The following is a 25,659-nucleotide window of genomic DNA, read 5'->3' as shown; positions in this document are numbered from 1 at the left end:
ATAAGTGACAGGCAGGAGAGGAAGAATAAAACATCATTAGATTTCAACTTATACAATGAGCCCTTAAATAATTCAGAGTAGGCTATTATTATTATTATTTTTTTTTTTGCGGTACGCGGGCCTCTCACTGCTGTGGCCTCTCCCGTTGCGGAGCAACAGGCTCCGGACGCGCAGGCTCAGCGGCCATGGCTCACGGGCACAGCCGCTCGGCGGCACGTGGGATCCCCCCGGACCGGGGCACGAACCCGTGTCACCCGCACCGGCAGGCGGACCCCCAACCACCGCGCCACCAGGGAAGCCCAAGGCTATTCTTTTAATATAGCCCTTGGTATTATATTGTACCCCTTAATTATTTCTGATATACTTCATATGTGCAAAGTGTTAACTAGCATTTTGGTTTTTTAACAAAGTGTATTTTATGTTTTGAAGGAATATGCAGTGAACATCCTAAAGTTCAACTCTTGATGTTTGTATTTTCAAAAAGTGTGTTGAGCTTCTCTGATTAGGATATCAGCTCTATTGGACATATCATTGAGGATAACTTTATGGGAAACTATAGGATTAGAAAGCCCTTTTCCTCCTGCATGAACATTTAAGAAGGAATAATCAATATATATCTCTTTTTTTTCTTTATCTGCCCTGCCCACATTCCTCCTTGGCTACTCCCGATTGGGGCACCCCCAGCTCAACAGCTTGTGCCGGGGTTTGGAAGAGAACGTATACATAATCTGATGCAAGGGGGCTTAGTGTCTTACAGATGCTTCCATGGAGAGAGCTGTAAATTATGATTATGGAGCAAGTTTCTGTTCTTGAAATGATTATCACGCATGGTCAGCGTTAGAGAGGAAATACCAGGTGAAGAGAAGAAGTGGCGTATATGAGGTGACAACTGGGCTAGAGCGAACTGAAAGGATTTAGTGATAGGAACAGGTGGGATTTGTATTTCCGAAGACTGGGAGGCAAGTGGATTGGGGAATTGAAACAAGTCGTGGGTTTCCAGCCTGGGAGTCTAGAAGGAAACTTCTGCTCGAAGTGTGGGTCTTGAAGAAGGTTAGGATTTCTAGGCAGGGTAAAGACCAGAAAGGGAACCTCAGAAATGAAGGATGTTTGGGGGATTCCGAGTACTCTAGTTTGTAGCAGCATTAAAGAGGGGAGAAAGCAAAGTTAAGGCAGAAAAATGAGTCTGGGGTTACATTGTGAAGACCCTTAAGTATCAGAGTGAACCGTTTGTAATCATCCTGTGTGGGGATGGGGCTCTACTTCTCTTCCTCTCAGGAAGCTGGTATTTTTCATGAACTCTTCCGTATATTTGTCTTGTCTTCTACAAGGTAAGATCCTCGGTCATATTTATTTTGATTTATAGCACTAATGCTAAACAGATGCTAGATTTATTTAACGTATTGGTTCTTGACTATATATAAATCACTGTGACTACATAGCTCCTTTTATATTGTATGTCCTGATATATATTTATGGTACTAATATTAAAAAATTTTGTTTCATGCATTATACACATGATGTTAGCGTGTGTATGATTTCTATAGGCTTAATTGGTTTAAAAGCATATTTGCTTAAAGCAGATTTTTAAAATGTCTTCTTTCAAGATCATTTCAATTTGAGCTGGTAATTAACATGTGGCCCAATCAGGACTCATGTTTTCAAATACTAATTCAGCCTCAGAATCTTAGAGCCACAGGGCCCTCAGCAATCATTTCCCCTTCTTTCTCGTGCTTTCTTTTACAGATGAGGAAACCAGGCTCACCGCCAAGGCACACAACTGGTTACTGGCAATGCCAGGGTTAAGACTCCCTTCTCTGGTATCTTTCTACACACCACCCCTCTTATCTGAAATAAGTGACCAATAAAAAAACATTCAGGGACTTCCCCGGTGGCACAGTGGTTAAGAATCCGTCTCTCTATGCAGGAGACACGGGTTCAAGCCCTGGTCTGGGAAGATCCCACATGCCCGGAGCAACTAAGTCTGTGCCCCACAACTGCTGAGCCCACATGCCACAACTGCTGAAGCCCATGCACCGCAACAAAGAGTAGCCCCCGCTCACCACAACTAGAGAAAGCCGTGCGCAGCAACAAAGACCCAATGCAGCCAAAAGAAACCCCCCAAAACAAAAAAACAAAAAAAAATTCAAAGGCCAATACACATTTACTGTTAAAAAATTTCACAGGACACATCAAAATGGATCAGTCAGTTCCATAATGGAGACACAGTAGGCATACTTTTATTTGTTAACAGCATTACATTAGCACATGTGAATGTTTCTATCAGTTATTATTACAAGTGGTACTCCACAATTTCTCCTAACAAAAGTGAACACGTGTGGGACTTCCCCGGTGGTCCAGTGGTTAAGACTCTGCGCTTCCAATGCAGGGGGCCTGGGTTTAAACCCTGGTTGGGGAACTAAGGTCCCACATGCCAAGAGGCCAAAAAAAAAAAGTGGACGTGTGGTGGTAACCGGAACAATAGAAAACCAGTTCACAATGAGACCATTTCTTCTCCTGGGTATGACCACGTTTTCTTAGTTTGTAATCCAGCTTCTAACAATTTGGTCAGTGGATCATCTTGGAGAAGCAAGGCCCCAGCACTTGGAAGGCCATAATTGTAACCGAGCAGGACACTATGGGGCCTTCCTGGGACAGACCCCCTCCCCCATAGCTTCTGCTTTAGTTCCTCTCTGAAGTACCCGGATAATTTGTATCTGATGCATATTTCCTGAGTCTTTCAGATGCTAAAACCACTACCAAATGGAAGAAATTAACTACTTGATGATCAAGAGCATTTGCTCCAGACCTTCTGGCACCTAAGGATTGATCACCATCAACCAATCAGAGAACTGTGCACGAGCTGATCACATACCCTGGGACACCCCTCCCTCACCTGGCCCTTACAAAGGCTTTGCTACAATCCTTTGGGGAGTTCTGGGTTTTTGAGCACGAGCTACCTATTCTTGATTCACCCTGCAATAAACCTTTCTCTGCTCCCAACTCAGACGTTTCAGTATCATTTGGCCTCACTGTGCGTCAGGCACATGTACTTGCATTTGGTAACTTAAATAGTTTTATGAACAGCATATCCAATCTTGGGGGTATTTTCCAAGCTAAAACAGAATGAACCTCGCTAACAATTAAGCAGGCGTCCTCTGTGTTAGTTCACACCGGATCTCTGGGGCACGTGTGCTGACTTCTGCACTTGTAACTCTGGCACCTTCTCTGGGCGAGAGGCTGATTTATCTCCATCACTCAAGCTAAGGCCCAACACCAGGCGGTACGTGCTCAAGGCTAATGGAAGAAAGGTTTGGACGCTTTAGGCTTCCAAGGGACAGAAGAGCAGCATGCCTGAAAAATAAGTTTTTCTGGATTCTAACCCGTGTTAATTCACTTTGAGGCAAAGGCAGATTTCGCCCCTCTACTGAGCCCCAGATTTTCTTTTTCCCTCCCAAGGCTCCTGAATACACCTTAAAAGGAAGATGGAGCGTAAATCAGGCCAAGGAGTGGCTGCCATTCACTTGGGAGGCCTTGGTGCTTTCGGCCCTTTCTCCACCTGCTAATCTCTGCCAGCCCCGGGCCCCGCGCTGTCCTCAGAAGCCGTGAGCCTGAGCTTTTAAGAGGAGGGGGCGGGGGGGGTGGTACTGAAAAGCGGCGGAACCAAAGGCGAGGGAGCGGCGCTGCCGGGGGGAAGGAGGAGCCACGGGACCGGCAGGCCTAGTTCCGAGGCGACGGGGGCGGCGGCGGCGGCGGCGGCGGCGGCGGCGGCGGCGGCGGCGGCGGCGTGGGGATGGAGCCCCTGCGGGTCCTGGAGCTGTACAGCGGCATTGGGGGTATGCACCAGGCGCTGAGAGGTAAGAGGGCACAGGGCGCCTCCTTCCTCGCGCGTTGTTGGTGGTCAGAGCTCGGGCTCCTGGGAGGGGCGGAGCGGCGAGACACTAGGGGCGGAGACTGCAGGGGAAACTGTGTATGTGTGTGTGAGTGTGTGAGTGTGTGTGTGTGTGTGCGCGCGCGTGTGTGTGTGTGCGCGCGCGCGGGGGAGTTGCTCGGTTGTCATAGAAACCGTCGGCTCGGCGCCCCAGCCGCCCCTGCGGGCGGAGACTCCCTCCCTCCAGCCGCGAGCCTGGTCCGAAGGGCGGGCAGGGCACCTGCCAGGACCCAGTTTGTGAGTCCAGATCCACAAGGCTTGGATGTAAAGTCAAACCAAAACGGTACCGCCAAAGGGGGAGGGGTGAGCCCCCTGCCCTGTGCCAATCCCCAATTCGGTATGGCTGTCACCAGCGGCGTGGAAACTAGGTCCTTCACCCTCGAGGAGGTCACAGCGGGGGAGGGGAGGTCACTGGGCTGGGTTCTGCAGGTGAGGGACGAATCTTCAACGGGATAACTACAGTGCCACATAGAAGTTCGTGAACACTCAGCAGAACTGTAGGGGAAGCCTGGAGGAAAATCCCGGTCAGTTCTGATCATTGAAAAGAAACATCTTGTCTTGTTACTTCATGTCTGGGTACATTTAGGCGCCAGAAGCCCTGAGTTCAAACTTAGTTGCAGTGTGACCTTAACATTTTTGAGCCTGTTTCCTAGTTTCACAACGTGAAAAGTAATTCAGAGATGGAGAATTATGAGGATTAAAGAAAAAGTGGGTAAAACCTTTAATAATGCCTGGTACCTTGTAGCCACTCACAATATTATAAAGTATTGTCACGATTTTATGTATCTTTTCCATGTTGAGGTTTTAAAATTTCTTTGGTCCTAAGTTGGAACTGCAAGGTTTATTTTCAGTGACATTCACTCAAAAATATTTATTGAGCTCCTCTTATGTTCCAGGTACTGTGCTAGGCACTGGAGGTATAGAGTGACAAATAGATTTGGAACGCACATGTTTATTCTTAAATTACTATGACAACCGCAAAACTGAAACTTCCCTGCTTCCTTTTTTTTAGTACCAAAGATAACAAGAGACCAATACCGTAAGATACGGACAGTATGTAATGAGTTGAGCACATACATTTTCTGAGCATATATATTGAGTTTTGATTCTAGAAGAGGTTAGTGATTATTAAATTTTTCTTGCCTACCAATTATTTGATGGCTCTCTATGTTCAGTTCGCATACCCAAATTTACCAGCAGGAAAACAAAACAAAACTTTAACATTATTTGCTCTCTTAGTTAATTTTCTAGGATTGTATAATGTCAGCATTCTCTCCATATCTTGAAACCCCTTAATGAACACGATTTTAATGGTGATGTAGTGCTTTATCACAAGCTATAATTCAGCTACTCCTTAAGTGTTGAATGTTCGATATTTCCCCCCAGTTTTTTGCAAGTATAAATGTGCTGCAATTAATTATTCAGCATAAACCTTGATTTTTCTCTTTAGTGTGTTTTCTAGAAGTCAAATTAATTAATAAAAGACTGAGTGCTAGGTACTAAGCCAAAAATTATGAGAATTTTTAAAGACTTTTGATAACGTAGCAAACTGCTTCTCGGAGGTTTCTGAGTGCCTCCTCACACTACATATTCCTCAGGGTTTGTATTATCCATTTTTAACCTTTGTGAATTTGATAGGGGAAATTGTATAATTTTAATCTGCATCTTTTGGGGGGCTAATTAGTTAGATATTTTCCCTCGTACTAGCCAATGCAACCTGAATTTGTACACATATTTCTATTCCTATTGCTACCATCTCGAATCTAAGCTATATCATCTTTCACTTAAATTATTAAAACTAGTTTCCCAACTGCTCCCCTGCTTCCTTCCCAACTGCTTCCACTCTGCTTTCCTACTCCATCCTTTCTCCACATAGCAACAAAGTGATCTCTTACCCAGTAAACTGGATCGTGTGACTCTGCTTCAGTGGTTTCCCTCTGAGGTTAGAATCACAGCCCCCTCTTCTTAGTAGGCCTGTGAGATCTGGCTTCTGTCCACCTCTTCAACCTTATCTCTCCCCTGCTTCTCTTTTCCAGGCTTGCAGGTCTCCTTTCTCTGTGTTTCTCAAACTCTCAAAGTTCCTGTTACGTTCTGGCCTTTGCTTGTGCTGTTGTCTCCACCCAGAGTGCTTTAACTGTAGACTTTTCCACTGCAGCTGCATTTCATCTTCCATGGCTTAGTTCAGAGGAGCCTGCCTTGACTGACCCTGTGATCCAGAGTAGGCTTCCTGCTGCCTCTCTACCTGGACTCTCATCTTTTGGTTTGAGGTCGACGTACGTACTAGGGATATTGCGTCTTAATCACCCTGCACGCTTCTCTTCCAATGTGCATTTATTTTATTATTATTATTATTATTTTTGGGTTACGCGGGCCTCTCACTGTTGTGGCCTCTCCCGTTGCGGAGCACAGGCTTCGGACGCGCAGGCTCAGGGGCCATGGCTCACGGGCCCAGCCGCTCCGCGGCATGTGAGATCTTCCCGGACCGGGGCACGAACCCGTGTCCCTGCATCAGCAGGCAGACTCTCAACCACTGCGCCACCAGGGAAGCCCCAATGTTCATTTATTTGATGTGCCAAAGTTTAAAATGTTTCTGTAATAAAATGCATTGCTGTTTTCCATGGGGTTTTTTATATAATAATACAAACTAATAGCAATGCCGATTAACTGCAACAATTACGTCAGGCCCTGCTTTAAGTGTGTCATAAGCTAGTTAACGGTAGAGCCAGTATTATAACCTAGGTCTCTCTTTTTTTTTTAATTAAAAAAAGTTTTTAAATTTTTTGCCCACGTGGCATGTGGGATCTTAGTTGAAGCCAGAGTCTTAACCACTGGACCACCAGGGAAGTCCCTGTAACCTAGGTCTCTTAACCCGACCTCTTAACCATGCTATCTATGTTGCCATTTTTCTAGTTAGATCCACTAATTGAATCTATATCTTAAATAATAAGAAGCAGCCAACAGGAATAATACTGAATTTAAACTTTGGCAAATTTCCAGATACGGTTTATGACTGAATTTTTTTTGCAGTAAAATATGCATAACAAAATGTGCCGTTTTAACCATTTTCCAGCGTATTCGGTAGCTTAAGTACTACGTTCACAGTGTTGTACAGTCATCACTGTTGTCTGTTTCCAGAACTTTTTCATCATCCCCAAAACAGGAACTCTATTCTCTAAATAACAACTCCCCATCTCCTCTCCCCCAGCCCCCGGTAACCACCATTCTGCTTTGTCTCTGCCAATTTGTCTTTACTGGGTACCTTCTATAACTGCAATATACAATATTTGTCCTTTTGTGTCTGGCTTATTTCACTTAGTGTGATGTTTTCAAGGTTCATGCATGTTGTAGTATGTATCAGTACTTCATTCCTTTTTATGGTTGAATAATTGTCCATTATATGCATATACCATATTTTGCTTATCCATTCATCTGTTGATGGACCCGTGGGTTGTTTCCACCCGTTGGCTATTGTGAATAATACTGCTGTGAACATTGGTTTATATGTATGTGTCTGAGTCCCTGTTTTTAGTTCTTTTGAATATATACCGAGGAGTAGAATTGCTGGATCATATGGTAGCTCTGTGTTTAACTTTTTGAAGAACCGGTAAATTGTCTTCTTTAGGGGCTGCATAATTTTATATTCCCAAGGGCAATGCATGAAGGTTCCAATTTCTTTATTTCCACATTCTTGACTTGTTATTCCCTTTTTCTGTTTTTTTTTTTGATAATAGTCATCCTAATGGGTGTGAAAAAATATCCCATTGTGCTTTGATTTCCATTTTCCCTAATAACTAAGGAAGTTGAACATGTTTTCATGTGCTTATTCGACATTTGTGTATCTTCTTTGCAGAAATATCTAAGTCCTCTACTCATTTTGGAATTGGGTCTTTTTTGTTGTTCTGTTGTGTGAGTTCTGTATATATTCTGGATGTTGATCTTTTATGAGGTATATGATTTATAAATATTTTCTCTCACATAACTGAATTCTAGTAGTTATCAAAGGTATATTTAATTTCTTTGGCAGCATGACAGATTTTCTTCAAACCCAATAGACCTTTTAATACATCAATAAACATTTTTCATCCTTAGCTGTATATGCAATATGCTATTGTATTGTTGCAGTAACTACATAGATGCTTCTGTATCTTCTAAGTTTCTTTTAACTTTATTTTATATCTGCATGTCCATGTGTTAACTTAGTCCTCGTTCTGTGGTATTTTTCTTTGTTCCTGTACCACCTGTAGCACAGAAGCACACTTGTGACGGGTTTCTCTGTAGCGGACTATTGAGTTTATTATTGAATTGGTATTCACTCTACCGTCACGTTGGTAAAACCATAGTTTGCTTAGTCCAAATTTTTGTATGATACAAAATTCGTAGTTGCAAACCACAGAATCCACTCTCTAGCTAACATCAGCAGAAAAAAAATTTTTAAAGGGCATTTGGAAGCCCACAGAATTTACAGGACACCCAACAAACAGGTCAAGAGAATGGGAGCACCACTCGATCCACATTCCGGGCACCGGCCCCACGAGTCCTCGTACTGACATCACAGCTTCCACCAGTAATGCTGGGGACTGGAGGTGAGAAGTGCTGTCACACTTTTGCCCTGAAAGGGGCATCTTTACCACCTCTCTTACCAAAAAAGATGAGTTTTCTCATTTGCTTTCTTACATTGCTATTTCTGAATTGAAGTTAGGTGAGAATGCAGTTGGTTGGTGGCCATTAGATCCCATTGCCAGACTAAGAAAGCTGGGAGAGTGAGTTCTGACTTCAGTTTTGGGAAGAAGAGACTCGTAAAGTGGCAAAATTTTGAACAACAGGAAACATAGGCAAAGATTCTAGATGGCCACAAGCATAGTAAATGTCATTGCATTCTTTAATACATATTTGCCCCTGTACAGGAACCACTTATTACCACTTTGATATTATTTATGCCTGCATAGCCTGTAGAGTTTTGGCTAGAGAATCTTCCAAGTGAAAACATTTTTCAGAAAGTAGTGGAAATAGTAGTTTCATGAGTTAAATAGCAGTGGAACCTGCAAAGACACCTGCAGATATGAATGGTTACCAAATAAGAATCTGCTTTTCTCATAAAATATAATGAGATTTATATATATATAAAATATAAATATATATATTTATATATATAAAATATATATAAATATATATAATATATATATTTATATATAAAATATATATAATATATATTATATATATAAAATATATATTTTTTATATATATATATAAATATAAAAAATAAAAGGTGGTGAATAAAGGAAAGCTCTAGCTGATTACTATTATATATCTAGTCAACTATTGGGACAGCCTTAAAAGCAAAACGTCTTGCCCTCCCAAATAATTTTGAGAGGTCTTTCAAGGTGTTGGTTTTGAGTTTTAGCCACATAATACTTATTCATATATAGTAAGAGTTACCCAGCCTTAATATTTTCTGTTAAAAGGATAGGCCTATCATAGTTATTCATTTTCTAAATCTCTTTTGTCTTTATTTCTCAATGACTTATATTCCAGCTTGGGATTCTACCAAACTACTTTGTGATTTGGTGTGCTTATAACTGAATGGGATAAGTACATTATGATGAAATGTAGAGCTGAATGTCACCAGGGGTAGTTTTGAAACACCAGTTGTAAGGGGTTGAAATTTGAACTGCTTAACTTTTTTTCTCTTATATTTATCCTTTGAGGTTGTAAAAATGTCCTCTTTATGCCTATTTTCCCACAGTTATTCTTGTATGACTTACTGTCAGGTTTAAAGTAAAGCAAGGCAAAAATGTGTCCCATTTAAAAATATGTATCATTTGTTGTTTGGTATCTATGGGAGTTATTAGATTGTTTTTTCTCTGAACTTGAAATACAAGGAAGAAATATGTAGAATGAATTTTTTGTATTCAGAGAGGAGCATCGCAACTTTCCATTGGATGACAGAATTACCTTTCTTTTATGTGATGAAAAATGAATGCATACTTCACTGCAGAGTATTTATTACAGTAAGTCCTCTACCTACAAACCTTCAAAGGTGCAAGCTTGCATTCACATGTCCAATCAGGTAAGTTAGTTCACATCTCTGGCGTACATTGTCACGTGTGTGCATCCTCTACAAGTGGTTGTGCTTTTGTGTACTTTACTGTACAGTACTGTATAGAGTACAGTAGTGCAGTATCTTTATTTCGGGCCCAGGATGTCTGGAAGCAAGTGTGGAAGCAGCGGTGTTGTAGCTGGTACTGCTAAGAAGCGCCGAGCGATAACAATGGAAACTGTACTGTAAGATTAAAAATGTTGTCTTTATTTTTTGTGTTTGTTTGTTATGTATTATTTGTGTGAAAAGTATTATAAACCTATTACAGTATGGTACCATATGGCCGATTGTGTTAGGGGGGTACGTAGGCTAACTTTGCTGGACTTATTAACAAATTAGACTTACAAATGTGCTCTCGGAATGGAACTCGTTCATATGTAGCGGACTTACGGTACTATATTCTACACATCAAATTACTTCTCCCATGTTAATGAATAGATGACCAGTTTACTCTGTGTTAGGACCTATCTATTGGGTTTTTTTAGGGAGCTCAATAAATAGTACCCCTCTTCTTAATTCTGAACAAAAACAGAAACAAAACAGAAGAATAAGGCAAATAGGAAATCAAAATCTATATGATTTTATTACGAATAAAGGCTGAGTTGGAGCATGTAGCTAAGTGAGAAGGCCAAGGGGGTCAGCTCATGTTCAGCCAGAGAAGTCGGCAGCTTACCTTCCGGGCACAGCTGGAGAAGCAAGCAGAATGTGTGTTCCCTGTGGGTAGCGCATTCCCGAGAGGAGGGGGGTTCTGAGCAGCCCTGGCCAGTTTATTCTTCCCAAATTAGCCAGTTGGAGAAGTCAACTAAGAAGTCCACTGAAGAGAGCAAAAGGATAGGATAGGGGAGGAGTTTAGAGTGAATAGAAACCACTCACTTGGAGGAAACAGCAGTAAATGCCTCCCATTTTACATTAACATTGCCGACTGCTTTTAGGAATCCTTCAGGTATTATAGTTTTTAAAAATTTTGCAAATCATTCTTTTTAATATTTGGTACTTCAACTCTTTCTGGCAGTCATTTGGTAGTGTCCAGTCATTTGAAATTGGATAGCTTGTTTTTACAGCAGCTTGGTCTTAAGTCATTGTTATTTGGCTCCATGGGAGAGTAACAGTGGACAGTGTTTACGTAGGAGTGGCTCAAGGAGGGGCCTTTCATTAGGAGCGCAGTTCTGTCGTCAGAAGGGCTTGCTAGCTGTGTGGCCTTGGGGAAGAATGAAGCTTTCGGTGCCTCAGTGTCCTCTTCTTTAAGAGGATAATAATAACACCTACCTCGAAGGGGAATTGTGAGGATTGTGAATGAATAAAAATGAAGCAGTAAATAGAGCTTGGAACACAGGAAGTGCTCAGTCAACGTGGGCCACTATTCTCAGAAGTCATAACGTTATTATATGTTGTTAAAAATGGCCTTTAGAAGAACCTGATTATTAAATGTTTGAAGTTGTCAAAGAGCTTTCAGACTAGATTTGAATTATACAGGAATAAGTTGGTGAAGGAAAGAATCATTTACAGCTACTATAGATGATACGGAATGAAAATGAAGAGTAAAAGAGAAGGGCATTGAAGAGAGTGGAGTATTCCGTTTTGCCCTGTTGACTCCCTAGGAAGCTTACCTTCTCTACTAGAGAACAGATTTCCTAGCCTGGATCCACTTCATGTTCGTTTTCGTGGCACCTGTCCCAGTGTTTTCTGAAATACTCCGTGTGTCTCTCTGAGTGATAAAATTAATGCCATTATTTAGGAATAAGACAGGTCTGCCACGTACCAGCTGTCTAAGTATTGGAAAATTATTCAACTTTCTGGGCCCAGGTACCCTGTATGTGAGATGGATATAATACCTCCTCATAGGGTATTATGAATGTAAAATGAAACAGTTGATGAATGAAAAATAATGTGGGTACTCAGTAAATCTTCGTTCCTTTTCTTATTCCCACATTAATTGTAACTAGCTTTTTTCTCGTAGTTGTGTTGGATTCCCTTATTGATAAAATTGGGATAACAATACTAACTTTATAGGCTTGTTAGGATTTAATGAAACAATGTATACATAGAGCTAGTATAGTTCCTGGTACATAATATATAAATAGTACTGATGATGTTACTTAGGAAGTTGAACATTTTCATATGCTTGTTATTTGCGTTAATTTTGTGGCTTGTGTATGTTTCCATTGGTATATTCTTTTTTATAATTGGCGTTTGTGGTTCAATTTTGTTATGATATTTTTACCAAGCAGGATTTTGAAGGATGATTGGGAGTTTTCCAGAGAGTAAAAAAGGGGAAGTATGTACCAGACAAAAGGAGAATTCTGTACAGACACACAGGCATGAAATAGCATGGTCTATGTGGATACATACAAGTATTAAGATATTATTGCAATATAAATGCTCCAAGACAGTAGAAGGTGTTTACAGGCTACCAAATCATGAAATGCCATGTATAACCTGAAAAGGTGCTTGGATTTTTATCTTCTAAGTCTGATTAGTGAAGGAAGATTAATGAACCTGTTGGGGTTATGTTCTAGAAATTTTACCCTATGACCACAGGAGGGGTGAGGCGATTAGAGGCAAGGTGGTCAGTTAGGAGGTGATTGTTGAGAGGTGATGAATGTAGGCAGAGCCAATAAATGGAGAAGACTTTTACTCACAAGATATACAAGATCTGAAAGGCAGCAAAACCTGGTAGTTATTGGGATGTTAGGTACCCAGACTTCTGACTTGGATGATTTAACAGATGGTACAGTCAAGGTTGGGGAGAAATAATAGGTTCCATTTCAGAGTTACAGAGTTTGAGTTTTCCTTGGGACCCATGGAAATTGTGCATTTTGGGCTGAGGGAGAGAGGACTGGAGACGGGGATTTATTTCTCTGTATATGCGAGTGTACAGAGAAGAGGACCAACAAGATGGAACACCGAGGGTGCTGTTTTTTTGTGGCTAGGTAGATAAATACAGGAAGTCCCCTACATAGGAACGAGTTCGGTTCCTAGAGCATGTTCGTTAAGTCCAACAAAGTTAGCCTAGTACCCAACTAACACAATCGGCTATATAGTACTATAATAGGTTTATAATACTTTTCACACAAATAATACATAAAGAACAAATGCAAAAGATAAAGAAAACATTTTTAATCTTACAGTACAGTTTCCATTGTTATCGCTTGGCGCTTCCTAGCAATATCAGCTACATCACCTCTGCTTTTACGCTTGCTTCCGGACATCCTGGGCTTGAAATAAAGATACTGCACTACTGTACTCTATACAGTACTGTACAGTAAAGTACACAGAAGCACACCCACTTATAGAAGATGCACGTACATGACAGTGTACGCCAGACACGTGAGCTAACTTATGTGATCGGACATGCGAATGCACGTTCACGTGTTTGAAGGTTCGCAACTTGAGGATTTGTATGTAGGGGACTTACTGTAATAGTCAAGGAGAGAAACTGAGCAGGAAAATTAGAGAGCAAGAAGTAGAACCAAGAGAACATTGTGCCATGAAAATAGAGAGAGGAGGGGATCTAAGGACTGATCAGATAATACCAGCCAAGTGAAATAAGGATTAAAATGAGTTCTTGGATTAGTTGCCACTTCCTGGCTGATATCCTATGCAACAGTTTTCTGAGGAATTAATTGGTGTGCCTTGATGGTTAAGTAAGTTCAGAAAACTTCTCATGACTTTGGCCCTTGAATCATTCTCAGGACGCATTAATGTATCCCAGATGTTGAGAAGCCCTGCAAAAAAGACGCTGTTTGGCTTAAAACAGCACTTCCTCATGCATATGAGCAGGGTGTGCTTTTTTTTTTAGCGAGAAAGGGGAGCACCGTTAGCACCCTGTGTAATAGCGTTCCTCAGCTGTCTTGGGAAATGCCTGATGGGCAACAAGAGGGCACCGATGGGGGGAGATGCCGGTGAATGAGAAGGGCTAGGGCTGTCTGATTATATCGACAGCTTTGACTAAGTCTAAAGTAAGCTTCTCTGTAGTTTTTCTACGTGGCGGGATGTGTTAGTGTTCCCGCTATCCCTGTTTTGTTCTAAAGATGTGCAAAACTGAGCTCCTGTTCTCCTTACTCCTCCCAAACGTGCCCCCCTTGCGGCCTTCCTCATCCCAGTGGCAGGCGTCCCCCTTCTTTCAGCGGCCCAGCCCTAGGTCTTGGAGTCATCTCTGTGTCTTCTCTTTCACTCACATCAGCAAATTCCATAGGCTCTACGTTCAAGCCGTATTTATAATTCCATCCTTCCTCTCCGTCTTCACCTGTACCACCCCATCTCTGTCCTGTTTCATCAGTCTCCTGGGCCCTGAGCTGCGTGTTCAGTGTTGCCCCCGATTCTCCTGCTCTTGCTTCATCCCGAAACACTGCCAGGGGGTCGGGGCTTGGCTCTCATCCTCAGGATGCTCAGTTTCTCTGCAGTGTCTGCACTCAGATGAAGCACAAGGCTGTGGACCTGGGATCTAGGTGCTCCAGCAGCTGTCTGGAGGGGTTGGATACCATGACTCTAAGTGGAGAGGAAGGGAGAGTCATACGTGTGAAGCAGTAGGGGGGAAAAATACACACACACACACACACACACACACACACACACACACACACACACACACACACACACACACCCCTAGTTCCTAAAATCCTTGTAATTTCCTCAGTGATAAGAGCACTAGGGGCATCTTTTGTTCTAATATTTGGTCTTTGACTCTGGTTCCTGACACAGAGCTCCTAAATCTCTTAGAATTCCCTGGGTGACAGGAATGTCTTTTGTACTAACGAGATGGCTCTTGTTGGGCTCCTGGGTGGCTTCAGAATGGGAACTGGTCACCAGAAAGATCAAGTGATAATTAGAAGCTTGGAACTTTCAGTCCTACCCCCATCCTCTGGGAAAGAGAAAGGGGCTGGAGATTATCACTGACTGATCATGTTTCCATGATAAAGCTTCCATAAAAATCCTAAACGTATAGGGTTTGTAGACTTCTGGGTTGGTGAAGGTATCCACGTGCTGGGAGGCCTGTGCACCCCAATCCGTGAGAACAGAAGCTCCGGCACTCGGGACCCTTCCAGAACTTGCCCTACGTATCTCTTCATCTGGCTGTCTGTCATCTGTATCCTTTAAAATATCATTTATTATATAATAAACTGGTAAGCGTTAAGTAAGTGTTTCCCTGGGTTTTACGAGATGTTCTAGAAATGATCAAATCCAAGGAGGGGGGTCATGGGGACCTCTGATTTGCAGTTAAGTTGGATAGAAGTTGTGGTTAACCTGGGGATTTCCTATTTGAAACTGGTGTCTGAAGTGGGGCAGTCCTGTGGGGCTGGGCCCGGAACTGGTGGGGTCTGAAGCTGTCTTCAGGCAGATACTGTCAGAATTGAATTGAGCTGTGGGCATCCTGCTGGTGTCACAGAGAACTGCTTCGTGTAGGGAAAAAACACATCTTGTGTCAGAAGTGTTGTGAGTGTGGTCGTAGTCTGCGACTAGAGGGGACACAGGAGTACTGTTCCTGGACACCCTCATGGGGTGACTAGACCACAAAGAGAAAGGCTGAGGGAGGGCTCAGCAGAGGCACCGCCTCGCCTTCCTCCCCCACCCGTGTCCCTGCCCAAGTGCAGATGGGCATGTGGGACGTGCTGCTTGGGCCACGTTGCGTCTTCGCTGCATGGCTTCTGTCCCCTGTGATGCGTCCCTCCCCCAAGACAGCCTGTCTTACCCAGGCCTTCTGAGAGCGCGGTTGGCTGGGCTTTCTTGTGAAGCTGTGACATTTAGTAAAGCACTGCCTTTTGTTTGCTTTCCCTCCTTCCCTTCCTCACTACCTTCACTTTTGCTACTTTGAGGTTTTACCTCCCAGAAAAAGCATTTGAAGCCAAACTTTGCCTTGGGTTCTTTTTCAGGAAACCTGACAATTATTGCAGTCGCCTTTTTACTGGTCTCCTTGCTTCTGCTCTATCACCTCTAGTTTATTTTCAACACAGTGGTCAGCGTGATCCTTCAGAAATATGTCACAGAGGGCTTCCCTGGTGGCTCAGTGGTTGAGAGTCTGCCTGCCAATGCAGGGGACACGGGTTCGTGCCCCGGTCCGGGAAGATCCCACATGCCGCAGAGAGGCTGGGCCCGTGAGCCATGGCCGCTGAGCCTGCGCGTCCGGAGCCTGTGCTCCGCAACGGGAGAGGCCACAGCAGTGAGAGGCCCGCATACCGCAAAAAAAAAAAAAATGATGTCATAGAAGTCACTCCTCTGATTAACACTTCTGAGAGGTGTCTCATTTCACTCAGTAAAAGCCAGAGTCCTTAACCCACAGACCTCCTTGATCTGGAGCCAGCCCCGTTCTCTTTGCCCGCATCCCCTGCACCTCTACCTGCTCACTCCATTCCAGGCTTGCCCGCCAGCTGAGTCAGTCTGAGCAGCTCTAACAGAGTACCAGAGACTGTGTGGTTCATAAACAACGGAAATTAATTTCTCACAGTTCTGAAGGCTGGGAAGTTCAAGATCCTGGTGGCAGCATGGGTGAATTCTGGTGAGGGCCCTCTTCCAGGTTGCGGAGTGCCACCTTCTCATCATGTCCTCACTTGGCGGGGAGCAGAGGGGAAGCAAGCTCTCTCATGACTTTTTAAAGGCACTAATCCTGTTCCTGAGGGCTCCACCCTCATTCACCTTCTCCTAATTCTAATGACCTCCCAAAGGCCCCACCTCCTAATACCATCACATTGGGAGGTAAAGTTTCAACACATGGATTTTCAGGGGACATAAACATTCAGTCCCTAATAACAGTCTCTTGTTGTTTCTCCTACAATACAAGCATGCTCCCATCTCTGGACCTTTGCAGTATCTCTTCCTTCTGTTCTAGAAAGTTCTCTCATATCTGCCAGACCTGCTCCCTCGTTTTCTTCAAGTTGCTGCTAGTGAGGCATTCTCTAACCAACATATATAAAAATTGAACCAGTTCTTTCTCCCACACTGTCTGGCTTAACTCTGCTTAATTTTTTCCCATAGTACTTTTCATTGTTAGGCATATTATATACTTACATACTTATTTGTTTGTTGTTTGCCCCCGCACTAGAATATAAGTTCCATAGTAGGATAGATTTTGTCTAGAACATCACTTACGCGTATTTGTTGAATGAATGAATAAATGAACAGGGGTCGTGTTTGCTATGAAAGATGTATAGCTTGAAGTAGACACCATTATACTGTGACAAGCTTAAGCTTAGTTATTAAGTCTGAATCATAAAGGTCTCTCTCTCTTTTTTTTTTTTTTGGATGAGCTAAGTCAGCATTTCCCAAAGTTGGTCCATGGGTAGTGTTTTGAGGGATAATAGGTGTTATGCAGGACACAGAACAAATGTATATATGTGTGTGTGTATGTTTGTGTGTTGGAGAGTGGCCAAACAAGTAGAATCATGAAAGTTTTTTGTATGCATAATTATATGTGAAATTTTAATAGATAATAGAGATTTTTTTCTGTACCACATGGTAAAACATTTCTCAAAATAATCACATCTATTGAGAATAAGTTGGTTTTAACTCAATGTAGAATTTTAATCGTGTGTGAATAATGAGATATGGTGAAAATAATGAAGTTCAAGTGTTTTATTTTTATCCTTTTATTCCTGTCAAGAAATGTTACCTCTTTGTATGGAAAGTTGAAAGGAAGTGTTGATTTGTATGACAGCAAATCTATAAGTGATTACAGAATGATTATTATCATAAAGGTGTATGTGTTTAATGTTACATGTAGAATTTGGTGTTTGTTGGTGTCTAGAGCCTTCTTAGGATTTCTGTTCGCTTTTTGCTTTGCCCTTGGAAAATTATCAGGAATATTTCTAAAACGTGCTCTTCAGAAATAGTGCCAATCAGCTTTCATCCTGCCTAAAAGCTAAAAAAAAAAAAGAAAAAAAACCATACATCTCAGTTTTAGAAAATAGGTAGATTGTATGTTGAGATTAAAAAAATACTATAAATACCATTAGTTTACCTGGTTCAATAGTTGCTTTTACTTTTATCCAATAGTTATTTTCATTCTGGGACTTTTTTTTTTTTTTTTGCGGTACGCGGGCCTCTCACTGTTGTGGCCTCTCCCGTTGCGGAGCACAGGCTCCGGACGCGCAGGCTCAGCGGCCATGGCTCACGGGAAGCCCCCATTCTGGGACTTTTAATCACCACAAACCTAGCAAAAAACCTTGGACTAAGGAAAACAACTCTAGGGCTTCCCTGGTGGCACAGTGGTTGACAGTCCGCCTGCCGATGCAGGGGACACGGGTTTGTGCCCCGGTCTGGGAAGATCCCACATGCTGCGGAGCGGGTGGGCCCGTGAGCCATGGCCGCTGAGCCTGCGCGTCTGGAGCCTGTGCTCCGCAACGGGAGAGGCCACAACAGTGAGAGGCCCGCGTACCGCAAAAAAAAAAAAAAAAAAAAAGTAAAACAACTCTATTAGAGAGTTAATCATAATAGTTCTTAAGCATCTCTTAGTGATTTTTGTTCAAACTTAATAGCGAATTTAATAATCCCTTTGTACTCAGTGAATGAGAATTTAAGCAACAAATGCCAGAGCCTTTTAACACGAACACGACCGTCATAGACTCTGGCATGTTCCTTAATTATAGGTGAATTTCGGTCCAAAAAGAATCCATAATTCAAAGACTTTACAGTTACCCATTTCTAGTTAGAAGTACTTCAAACTTTAATAGATCAAATAAGAGATACTAAATAAGTAATTTTACCTTACTTCAATTTTTTTCCTAAAATCCCTGAGATTCAGATGGTAATAAAGTTCCAGAGTAATTTCTCTGTTTCTTCAGAAGGCATTTTATTTTTGTGGCCTCATTTTACTTTTGTGGTTATTATTTGGTGAGTTGATTGTTAAAAAAAAAATGTTTGTGGATTTTTGCTTACTACTGATCATTTATCTCTGCTTTACTCTCCATCCAATGAGATTTCCTCCAGTTAATTTTGAACTGTCAGAATGTTGGTGACCATGCTTGAGGGGAAAAGATGTGCATCTATAATTTTACAGATTTTTTTGTGGGTTGGCATTTCAGTATCTGGCTAGGGAAACATACTTAAAATCCAGAGGTCTGTTTCTAATACGAGATTCTTTTGCATTTCTCCCATGATTGTAACAACAAAGGGCTTGTGATTTCATTATTTAAAATAAAAACAAAACCAAAACCCAAACATATATACATATGCCCTTAAAGACATATTTGTCATAAGACACATTTGTCTTATGACATAAGACATATTTGTCTTCAATGCAGTATATTCATTTTCCCCCCAAAAGTTATAGTACTCCAGAAAGAGGATGTGACCTTATATTTTAGTTCTCATGAAGGATCTTCATATTCCTCAACTACTGTATTTCAAACAGCAAAGTAATAAAATCCTGCTTGGATAAGTTACATTAGCCTGAAAAAACGTAATACCAGTTTAGGATGCTTGTTGAGGTCACTTGATGGAATTGATGAAAAATCATACAGCTGAATTTAGAGGTGATTTTTGGGAGGATGACCTTACCATTACAGGTATTAGATACCATTGTAAACAGACCTTCTAGAAATTACATTAGAAAGCAATACAGTACAGGGTTACTTTGTGGAGATCACACATAGCTAATGGGTGTTTGTGGTTGGCATAAAATTTCCAGGGACATTATCATGCATGAATTCAAAAAATGCTGGATCTTAAGTAACTCTGAACAGAAGTTGATGTGCTTTTGAAAACTGTGTTAGATAACTTGAAAAGTGGCTTTATGGATGATAAAGACCATGATTTCAAAGATGCATATAGAATAAAATTGTTTCATGAAATTTGAGTGGAAAAAGTAATAGTTCTAAATGAACATAATAAGACTGTTATTTAAAATATGTTTATATAACGAAATTAATAAATTATATAATATGAAGTCATTTCCTTTCATTGTCTATATAATGGAAATGGCTGTACATCTAATTTTGGATATTTTCATGTGGAAAATGGGCAACTGGCTTTTACGCTAGTTGTCTTATATTCAGGCACGTACGTACAGTATGTGTGTGTGTGTAACGTGGATGAATGTGGACACAGAAATAGGTCGGGGAGGATGCACATCGTCCTGCTGTCAGCATGAGCTCCCGGGAGTGGAGTGGGGATGGTGGTCTTGCTGTCCTACGAGCACCAAGAACATTGCTGTTTCAGTGCGGTTGCACTTGCTGCTCCCTTGCCTGGTATGCTGCTCCCCACACAGACACACGCCTAGTCCTTCGTGTTTACTCTAATGGCATCTTCTCAGGGCTTCCCTGGCCAGTATCCAAAACTGCACCCTCTGCCCTGCCTCCCTGTACCCCTTTCTGTTTGATTTTTACCCTCAGCACTAATTACTGCCCATCGTACTATCTGTTTTACTTGTTTATGTTTTTAATTGCCTCCCTTTCTAAAACATAAGCTCTATAAGGTTGGGATGTTTTGTGTCGGAATTTTGTTTTGTGTGTGTAAGGATTTGTTTGTTTTGTTCTATTTTGTTCACTGTTGTATCCCTGGCATCAAGAATAGTGCTTGCACAGAGCAGATGCTCAATTAATATTTGTTGAGTGAGTGAATAAGTTATAGGACATGAGCATTTTAAAGATTGATGATATTGTCAAGTTCCTTTTTAAAAGGACATACCAGTTAAATCTCATAGTGTTTGTGTGACCACAGATATGCCAATATAGTATTTAAGACTATAGAATTTACTAGGTGAAATGGTTATTTTAATTTTTTGATTACTAGTGAAGTTGAATATTTTAAAAATATCATTTTGAAGGAATTCCCTGGTGGTCTGGTGGTTAAGACTCTGGGCTCCCAATGGAGGGGGCATGGGTTCGACCCCTGGTCGGGGAACTAAGATCCCACATGCCACATGGTGTGGCCCAAAAAATAAATCATTTTTACATTTAGTGCTCTTTTTATTTTTAACTGTATCTATAATACATTTATTAAAAATTGGGAAGTACTGAAAACATACTCATTTATTCATTCAGGACATAATTATTGACTGGTTTCTGTGTCGGTTACCGTGCTGTGTGATGGGGCTACATATAGACATGCCGTATTCTTTCCTCCAGAGATTATGGTCTGCGCCAAGTACTGATGCTACACAAATGAAGAAGAAAATTTAAAAATAAAAATCATATGTGATGTTCATGCAGGGATAAACCCTGCTGAGGATTTAGATGATATGTTTTCAGTCTGCATTCTGCATGTGTCCATGAACATTAAATTATAGCTTTCTTTTTTCACTTAGAATATCTTGAATTTTTCCTTGCCATTAAATGTATTTTTGTAAACTTGGTTTTTTTTTTTTTTTTTGCGGTACGCAGGCCTCTCACGGTTGTGGCCTCTCCTGTTGTGGAGCACAGGCTCCGGATGCACAGGCTCAGCGGCCATGGCTCACGGGCCCAGCTGCTCCGCGGCATGTGGGATCTTCCCGGACCGGGGCACGAACCCATGTCCCTTGCATCGGCAGGTGGACCCTCAACCACTGCGCCACCAGGGAAGCCCGTAAACTTGGTTTTTAACGGTTGTGTGACATTCCATTTTATGGAATTTCCACAAATAGGTTGCTTGTAATTTTCACTATTATAAAATAACATTTATACTTTATGTGAATCTTTTCTCTACATCTCTGTATTGCCTTATATATTAGTTTTCTATTGCTGCTATAACAATTTACCATAAACTTAGTGGCTTAAAGCAACACAAATATATTATCTTACAGTGCTGGAGGTCAGCTGTCTTAAAATCAAGGTGTCGCTGGGGCTGGTTCCTTCTGAAGGCCATAGGAGAGAATCTGTTTCCTGGCCTTCTCCAGTGTCTTTAGGTCACCCTACAGGTGGCTTATGACACCTTCCTGCATCTTCAAAGCCAGAAGTGTAGCATCTTCGAATCTTTCTCTCTGACCTCTGCTTCCCTCATCGCATCTCCTTCTCTGACTCTACCCCTCCTCCATCCTTCTTGTGATTACATCAGGCCTATCGTCTTAAGCCAGGATAATCTCCTCTTTTCAATACAATCCTTAGTCATATCTGCAAAGTCCCCATTGCCATGTAAGGTAACATTTCACAGGCTTCAGGGGTTAGGATGTGGACATCTTTGAGGGGTCAGTATTCTGCCTGCCATATCTTAGGCTGTGTGCCCAAAGATAAAATTGGTAAGTCCAAAGCAATTTTTAACACTTTGGATACATACTGTCAAACTACTCCTAAAACACTGAATTCTCATTTGATGTTCATATCTGTAGTGAGAATTCCTATCACACCTGGTTTTTCTTAGCATTTGATATTCTTACTTTTTATAATAATAATAGCAAATGTTTATTGATTGATTACTATATGGCCAGCACAAATGTAAGAGCTTCATGGGTATTAATTAATTTAATCCTCAGAAGAATATGACGTAGCTACTTTATTATCTCTGTTTTACAGGTAAAGACACTGAGGCAAAAGGAGGTCAAGGAACTTGTCTAAGTCACACAGTTGGAAATGGTGGAGCTAAAATTCAAACACAGGCAGAGAAAGAGCTAACTAGTTAGATATCCATATTCTAAATCGTTCTTTCTCGGGACACGTGAACAGACACACCCATGTGTGCACACACACAGACACTTTGAATAAAAGATCTCTGTAGGGTGTGCCTGTGACAGCCTTGATTTAGAAAAAACAATGATAGATAATATTTGTCGACTACTATGTGGCTTAGTGGAAAAAGGTTTGCATATACTAGCTAGGAGGAGTATGGAGGAGGAAAATGAGGAATGAAGTAATTGAAGTACATTTTCCTTTGAGGTCTTAGGACCAGCCTGTACTTTCTGGGCTAGTGCAGAATTCTGAAACTTAATTCTTCATTTAGAAGTGCCTATAGCAGAAATTCAGGGTAGGGTTTAAAACTTCATAAAGTTTATAATGATGAAAAATACAGTATAAGCTTTCAAGGAGGGTTTATTGTAAAGTAAAGAGGAGCTCAATGGCAGGAGAGACATTTCTAGTTTAATCTTAGGGATCTTTATGATCGATAACATAATTATATTTTTACAAGTCTTTTTTTTTCATTCACAACTAACTAGGTACAGGGTACTGATGCTTATATCACTTGTCATTTTTTCATTGACTTTGTCAGAATGACTATGTCAGAAATTGTCATCTTTTAAATTAGGAGAAAGCATTACCAAAAACGTTTCAACATTTTATAGGATGAACCATTCATAGATGTTCATTTACTCACAGCAAATTTATGTAAAATAGTCTTCGTTGTTTAAATCTGTAATAGGCTGGATTACATGTGTTTATTTAGATTAATGTGCTTTTAAACATGGTTGTGCCCTTAATTTAAGAGCTTAAGGTGAAGGTCTTAAATGTCATGAGAAAAATGGAGAAGACAGTTTTCTATCCCTTGAATTCTATTACGTATTTAAATAGGTAGCTTTCAACTCATATTTTGGGCCATGTGCTAATTCTTGTTGATCTCTAAAAAAACTATGTCAATGTAGTTTAATTCTTATTGTTTTCTATTCTTTTGACTATTGTGTTGATGGGACAAAATAATGCATTGAGTTACAACTGTTTGCTGGCGCATACCTCTACCATCAAGATACAGCTCAGGTCAACATTTGCTGTTTTTCTGAACGTGCATACATATACATATACTTTATACTTACTTCGCTTAGTATGATAATATCTATGTCCATCCATGTTGCTGCAAATGGCATTATTTTGTTCTTTTTTTTTTAACATCTTTATTGGGGTATAATTGCTTTACAATGATGTGTTAGTTTCTGCTTTATAACAAAGTGAATCAGTTATACATATGCATATGTTCCCATATCTCTTCCCTCTTGCGTCTCCCTCCCTCCCACCCCCCCATCCCACCCCTCCAGGCGGTCACAAAGCACCGAGCCGATATCCCTGTGCCATGTGGCTGCTTCCCACTAGCTATCTACCTTACGTTTGGTAGTGTATATATGTCCATGCCTCTCTCTCGCCCTGTCACAGCTCACCCTTCCCCCTCCCCATATCCTCAAGTCCGTTCTCCAGTAGGTCTGTGTCTTTATTCCTGTCTTACCCCTAGGTTCTTCATGACATTTTTTTTTCTTAAATTCCATATATATATGTGTTAGCATACGGTATTTGTCTTTCTCTTTCTGACTGACTTCACTCTGTATGACAGACTCTAGGTCTATCCACCTCATTACAAATAGCTCAATTGTTCTTTTTTTATGGCTCAGTAGTATTCCATTGTATATATGTGCCACATCTTCTTTATCCAATCATCTGTCGATGGACATTTACATTGTTTCCATATCTTGGCTGTTCTGAATAGTGCTGCTGTGAACATAGGGGTGCATGTATCTTTTTAAGTTATAGTTTCGTCTAGATATATGCCCAGGAGGGGGATTGCTGGATCATATGGCAACTCTATTTTTAGTTTTTTGAGGAACCTCCATACTGTTTTCCATAATGGCTGCACCAACTTACATTCCCACCAACATTGTAGGAGGGTTCCCTTTTCTCCACTCCCTCTCCAGCATTTATTATTTGTAGACTTTTTAATGATGGCCATTCTGACTGGTGTGAGGTGATACCTCATTGTAGTTTTGATGTGCATTTCTCTAATAATTAGTGATGTTGAGCATCTTTTCATGTGCCTGTTGGCCATCTGTATGTCTTCTTTAGAGAAATGTCTATTTAGTTCTGCCCATTTTTGATTGGTTTTTTGTTCGTTGCTGTTGTTGAGTTGTATGAGCTGTTTGTATATTTTGGAAATTAAGCCCTTGTCAGTCGCATCATTTGCACGTATTTTCTCCCATTCTGTAGGTTGTTTTAGGTTCATTTTGTTTATGGTTTACTTTGCTGTGCAAAAGCTTCTAAGTTTCATTAGGTCCCATTTGTTTATTTTTGTTTTTATTTCTGTTGCATTGGGAGACTGACCTAAGAAAACATTGATACGATTTATGTCAGAGAATGTTTTCCCTATGTTCTCTTCTAGGAGTTTTATGGTGTCATGTCTTAACGTTTAAGCCTTTAAGCCATTTTGAGTTTATTTTTGTGTATAGTGTGAGGGTGTGTTCTAACTTTATTGATTTACATGAGGCTGTCCAACTTTCCCAATACTGTTTATTGAAGAGACTTCCCCATTGTATTATATTCTTGACTCCTTTGTTGAAGATTAATTGTCCGTATGTGTGTGGGTTTATTTCTGGGCTCTCTATTCTGTTCCGTTGATCCATATGTCTGTTTTTGTGCCAGTACCATGCCATTTTGATTACCATAGCTTTATAGTATTGTCTGAAGTCTGGGAGGGTTATACCTCTTGCTTTGTTCTTCTTCTTCAGGATTGCTGTGGCAGTTCTGGTTCCATATAAATTTTAGGGCTGTTTGTTCTAGTTATGTGAAAAATGTTATGGGTAATTTGATAGGGATTGCCTTAAATCTGTAGATTGCTTTGGGTAGTATGGCCATTTCAACAATATGAATTCTTCCAATCCAAGAGCATGGGATATCTTTCCATGTCTTTGTATCATCTTCAGTCTCCTTTGTTAATGTTTTATAGTTTTCAGCATATAAGTCTTTCACCTCCTTGGTCAGGTTTATTCCTAAGTTTTTTGTTTTTGTTTCTTTTTTGGGGTGTGTGTGTGTGTGTGTGTGTG

At 41.1% G+C, this 25,659-nt stretch overlaps 1 protein-coding gene across 8 annotated transcripts in view; it reads left to right on the top strand.

Annotated features, from left to right (window-relative positions):
• Positions 1 to 3,733: 3,733 nt before the first annotated feature.
• The window catches only part of TRDMT1 (tRNA aspartic acid methyltransferase 1), a 67,723-nt gene continuing 45,797 nt past the window's right edge, over positions 3,734 to 25,659 (top strand). For 4 of the 8 annotated variants that reach the window (XM_073801697.1, XM_073801698.1, XM_019933507.3 and 1 more), the window contains exon 1: positions 3,740 to 3,854. In XM_073801697.1, coding sequence (XP_073657798.1) covers positions 3,791 to 3,854 — 64 coding nt within the window. In that variant the 5' untranslated portion in view covers positions 3,740 to 3,790. Of the gene's footprint in view, positions 3,855 to 4,076; positions 4,212 to 4,327; positions 4,453 to 25,659 lie in introns of those variants that run through there. The other 4 variants (XM_019933509.3, XM_019933512.3, XM_019933511.3 and 1 more) reach the window with 4 other exon arrangements.

The sequence above is a fragment of the Tursiops truncatus genome, chromosome 2 (genome assembly GCF_011762595.2).
Source record: "Tursiops truncatus isolate mTurTru1 chromosome 2, mTurTru1.mat.Y, whole genome shotgun sequence".
Taxonomy (NCBI): domain Eukaryota; kingdom Metazoa; phylum Chordata; class Mammalia; order Artiodactyla; family Delphinidae; genus Tursiops; species Tursiops truncatus.
Note: the sequence above shows the minus strand (reverse complement) of the source record. Positions and strands in the feature narration are given on the sequence as shown.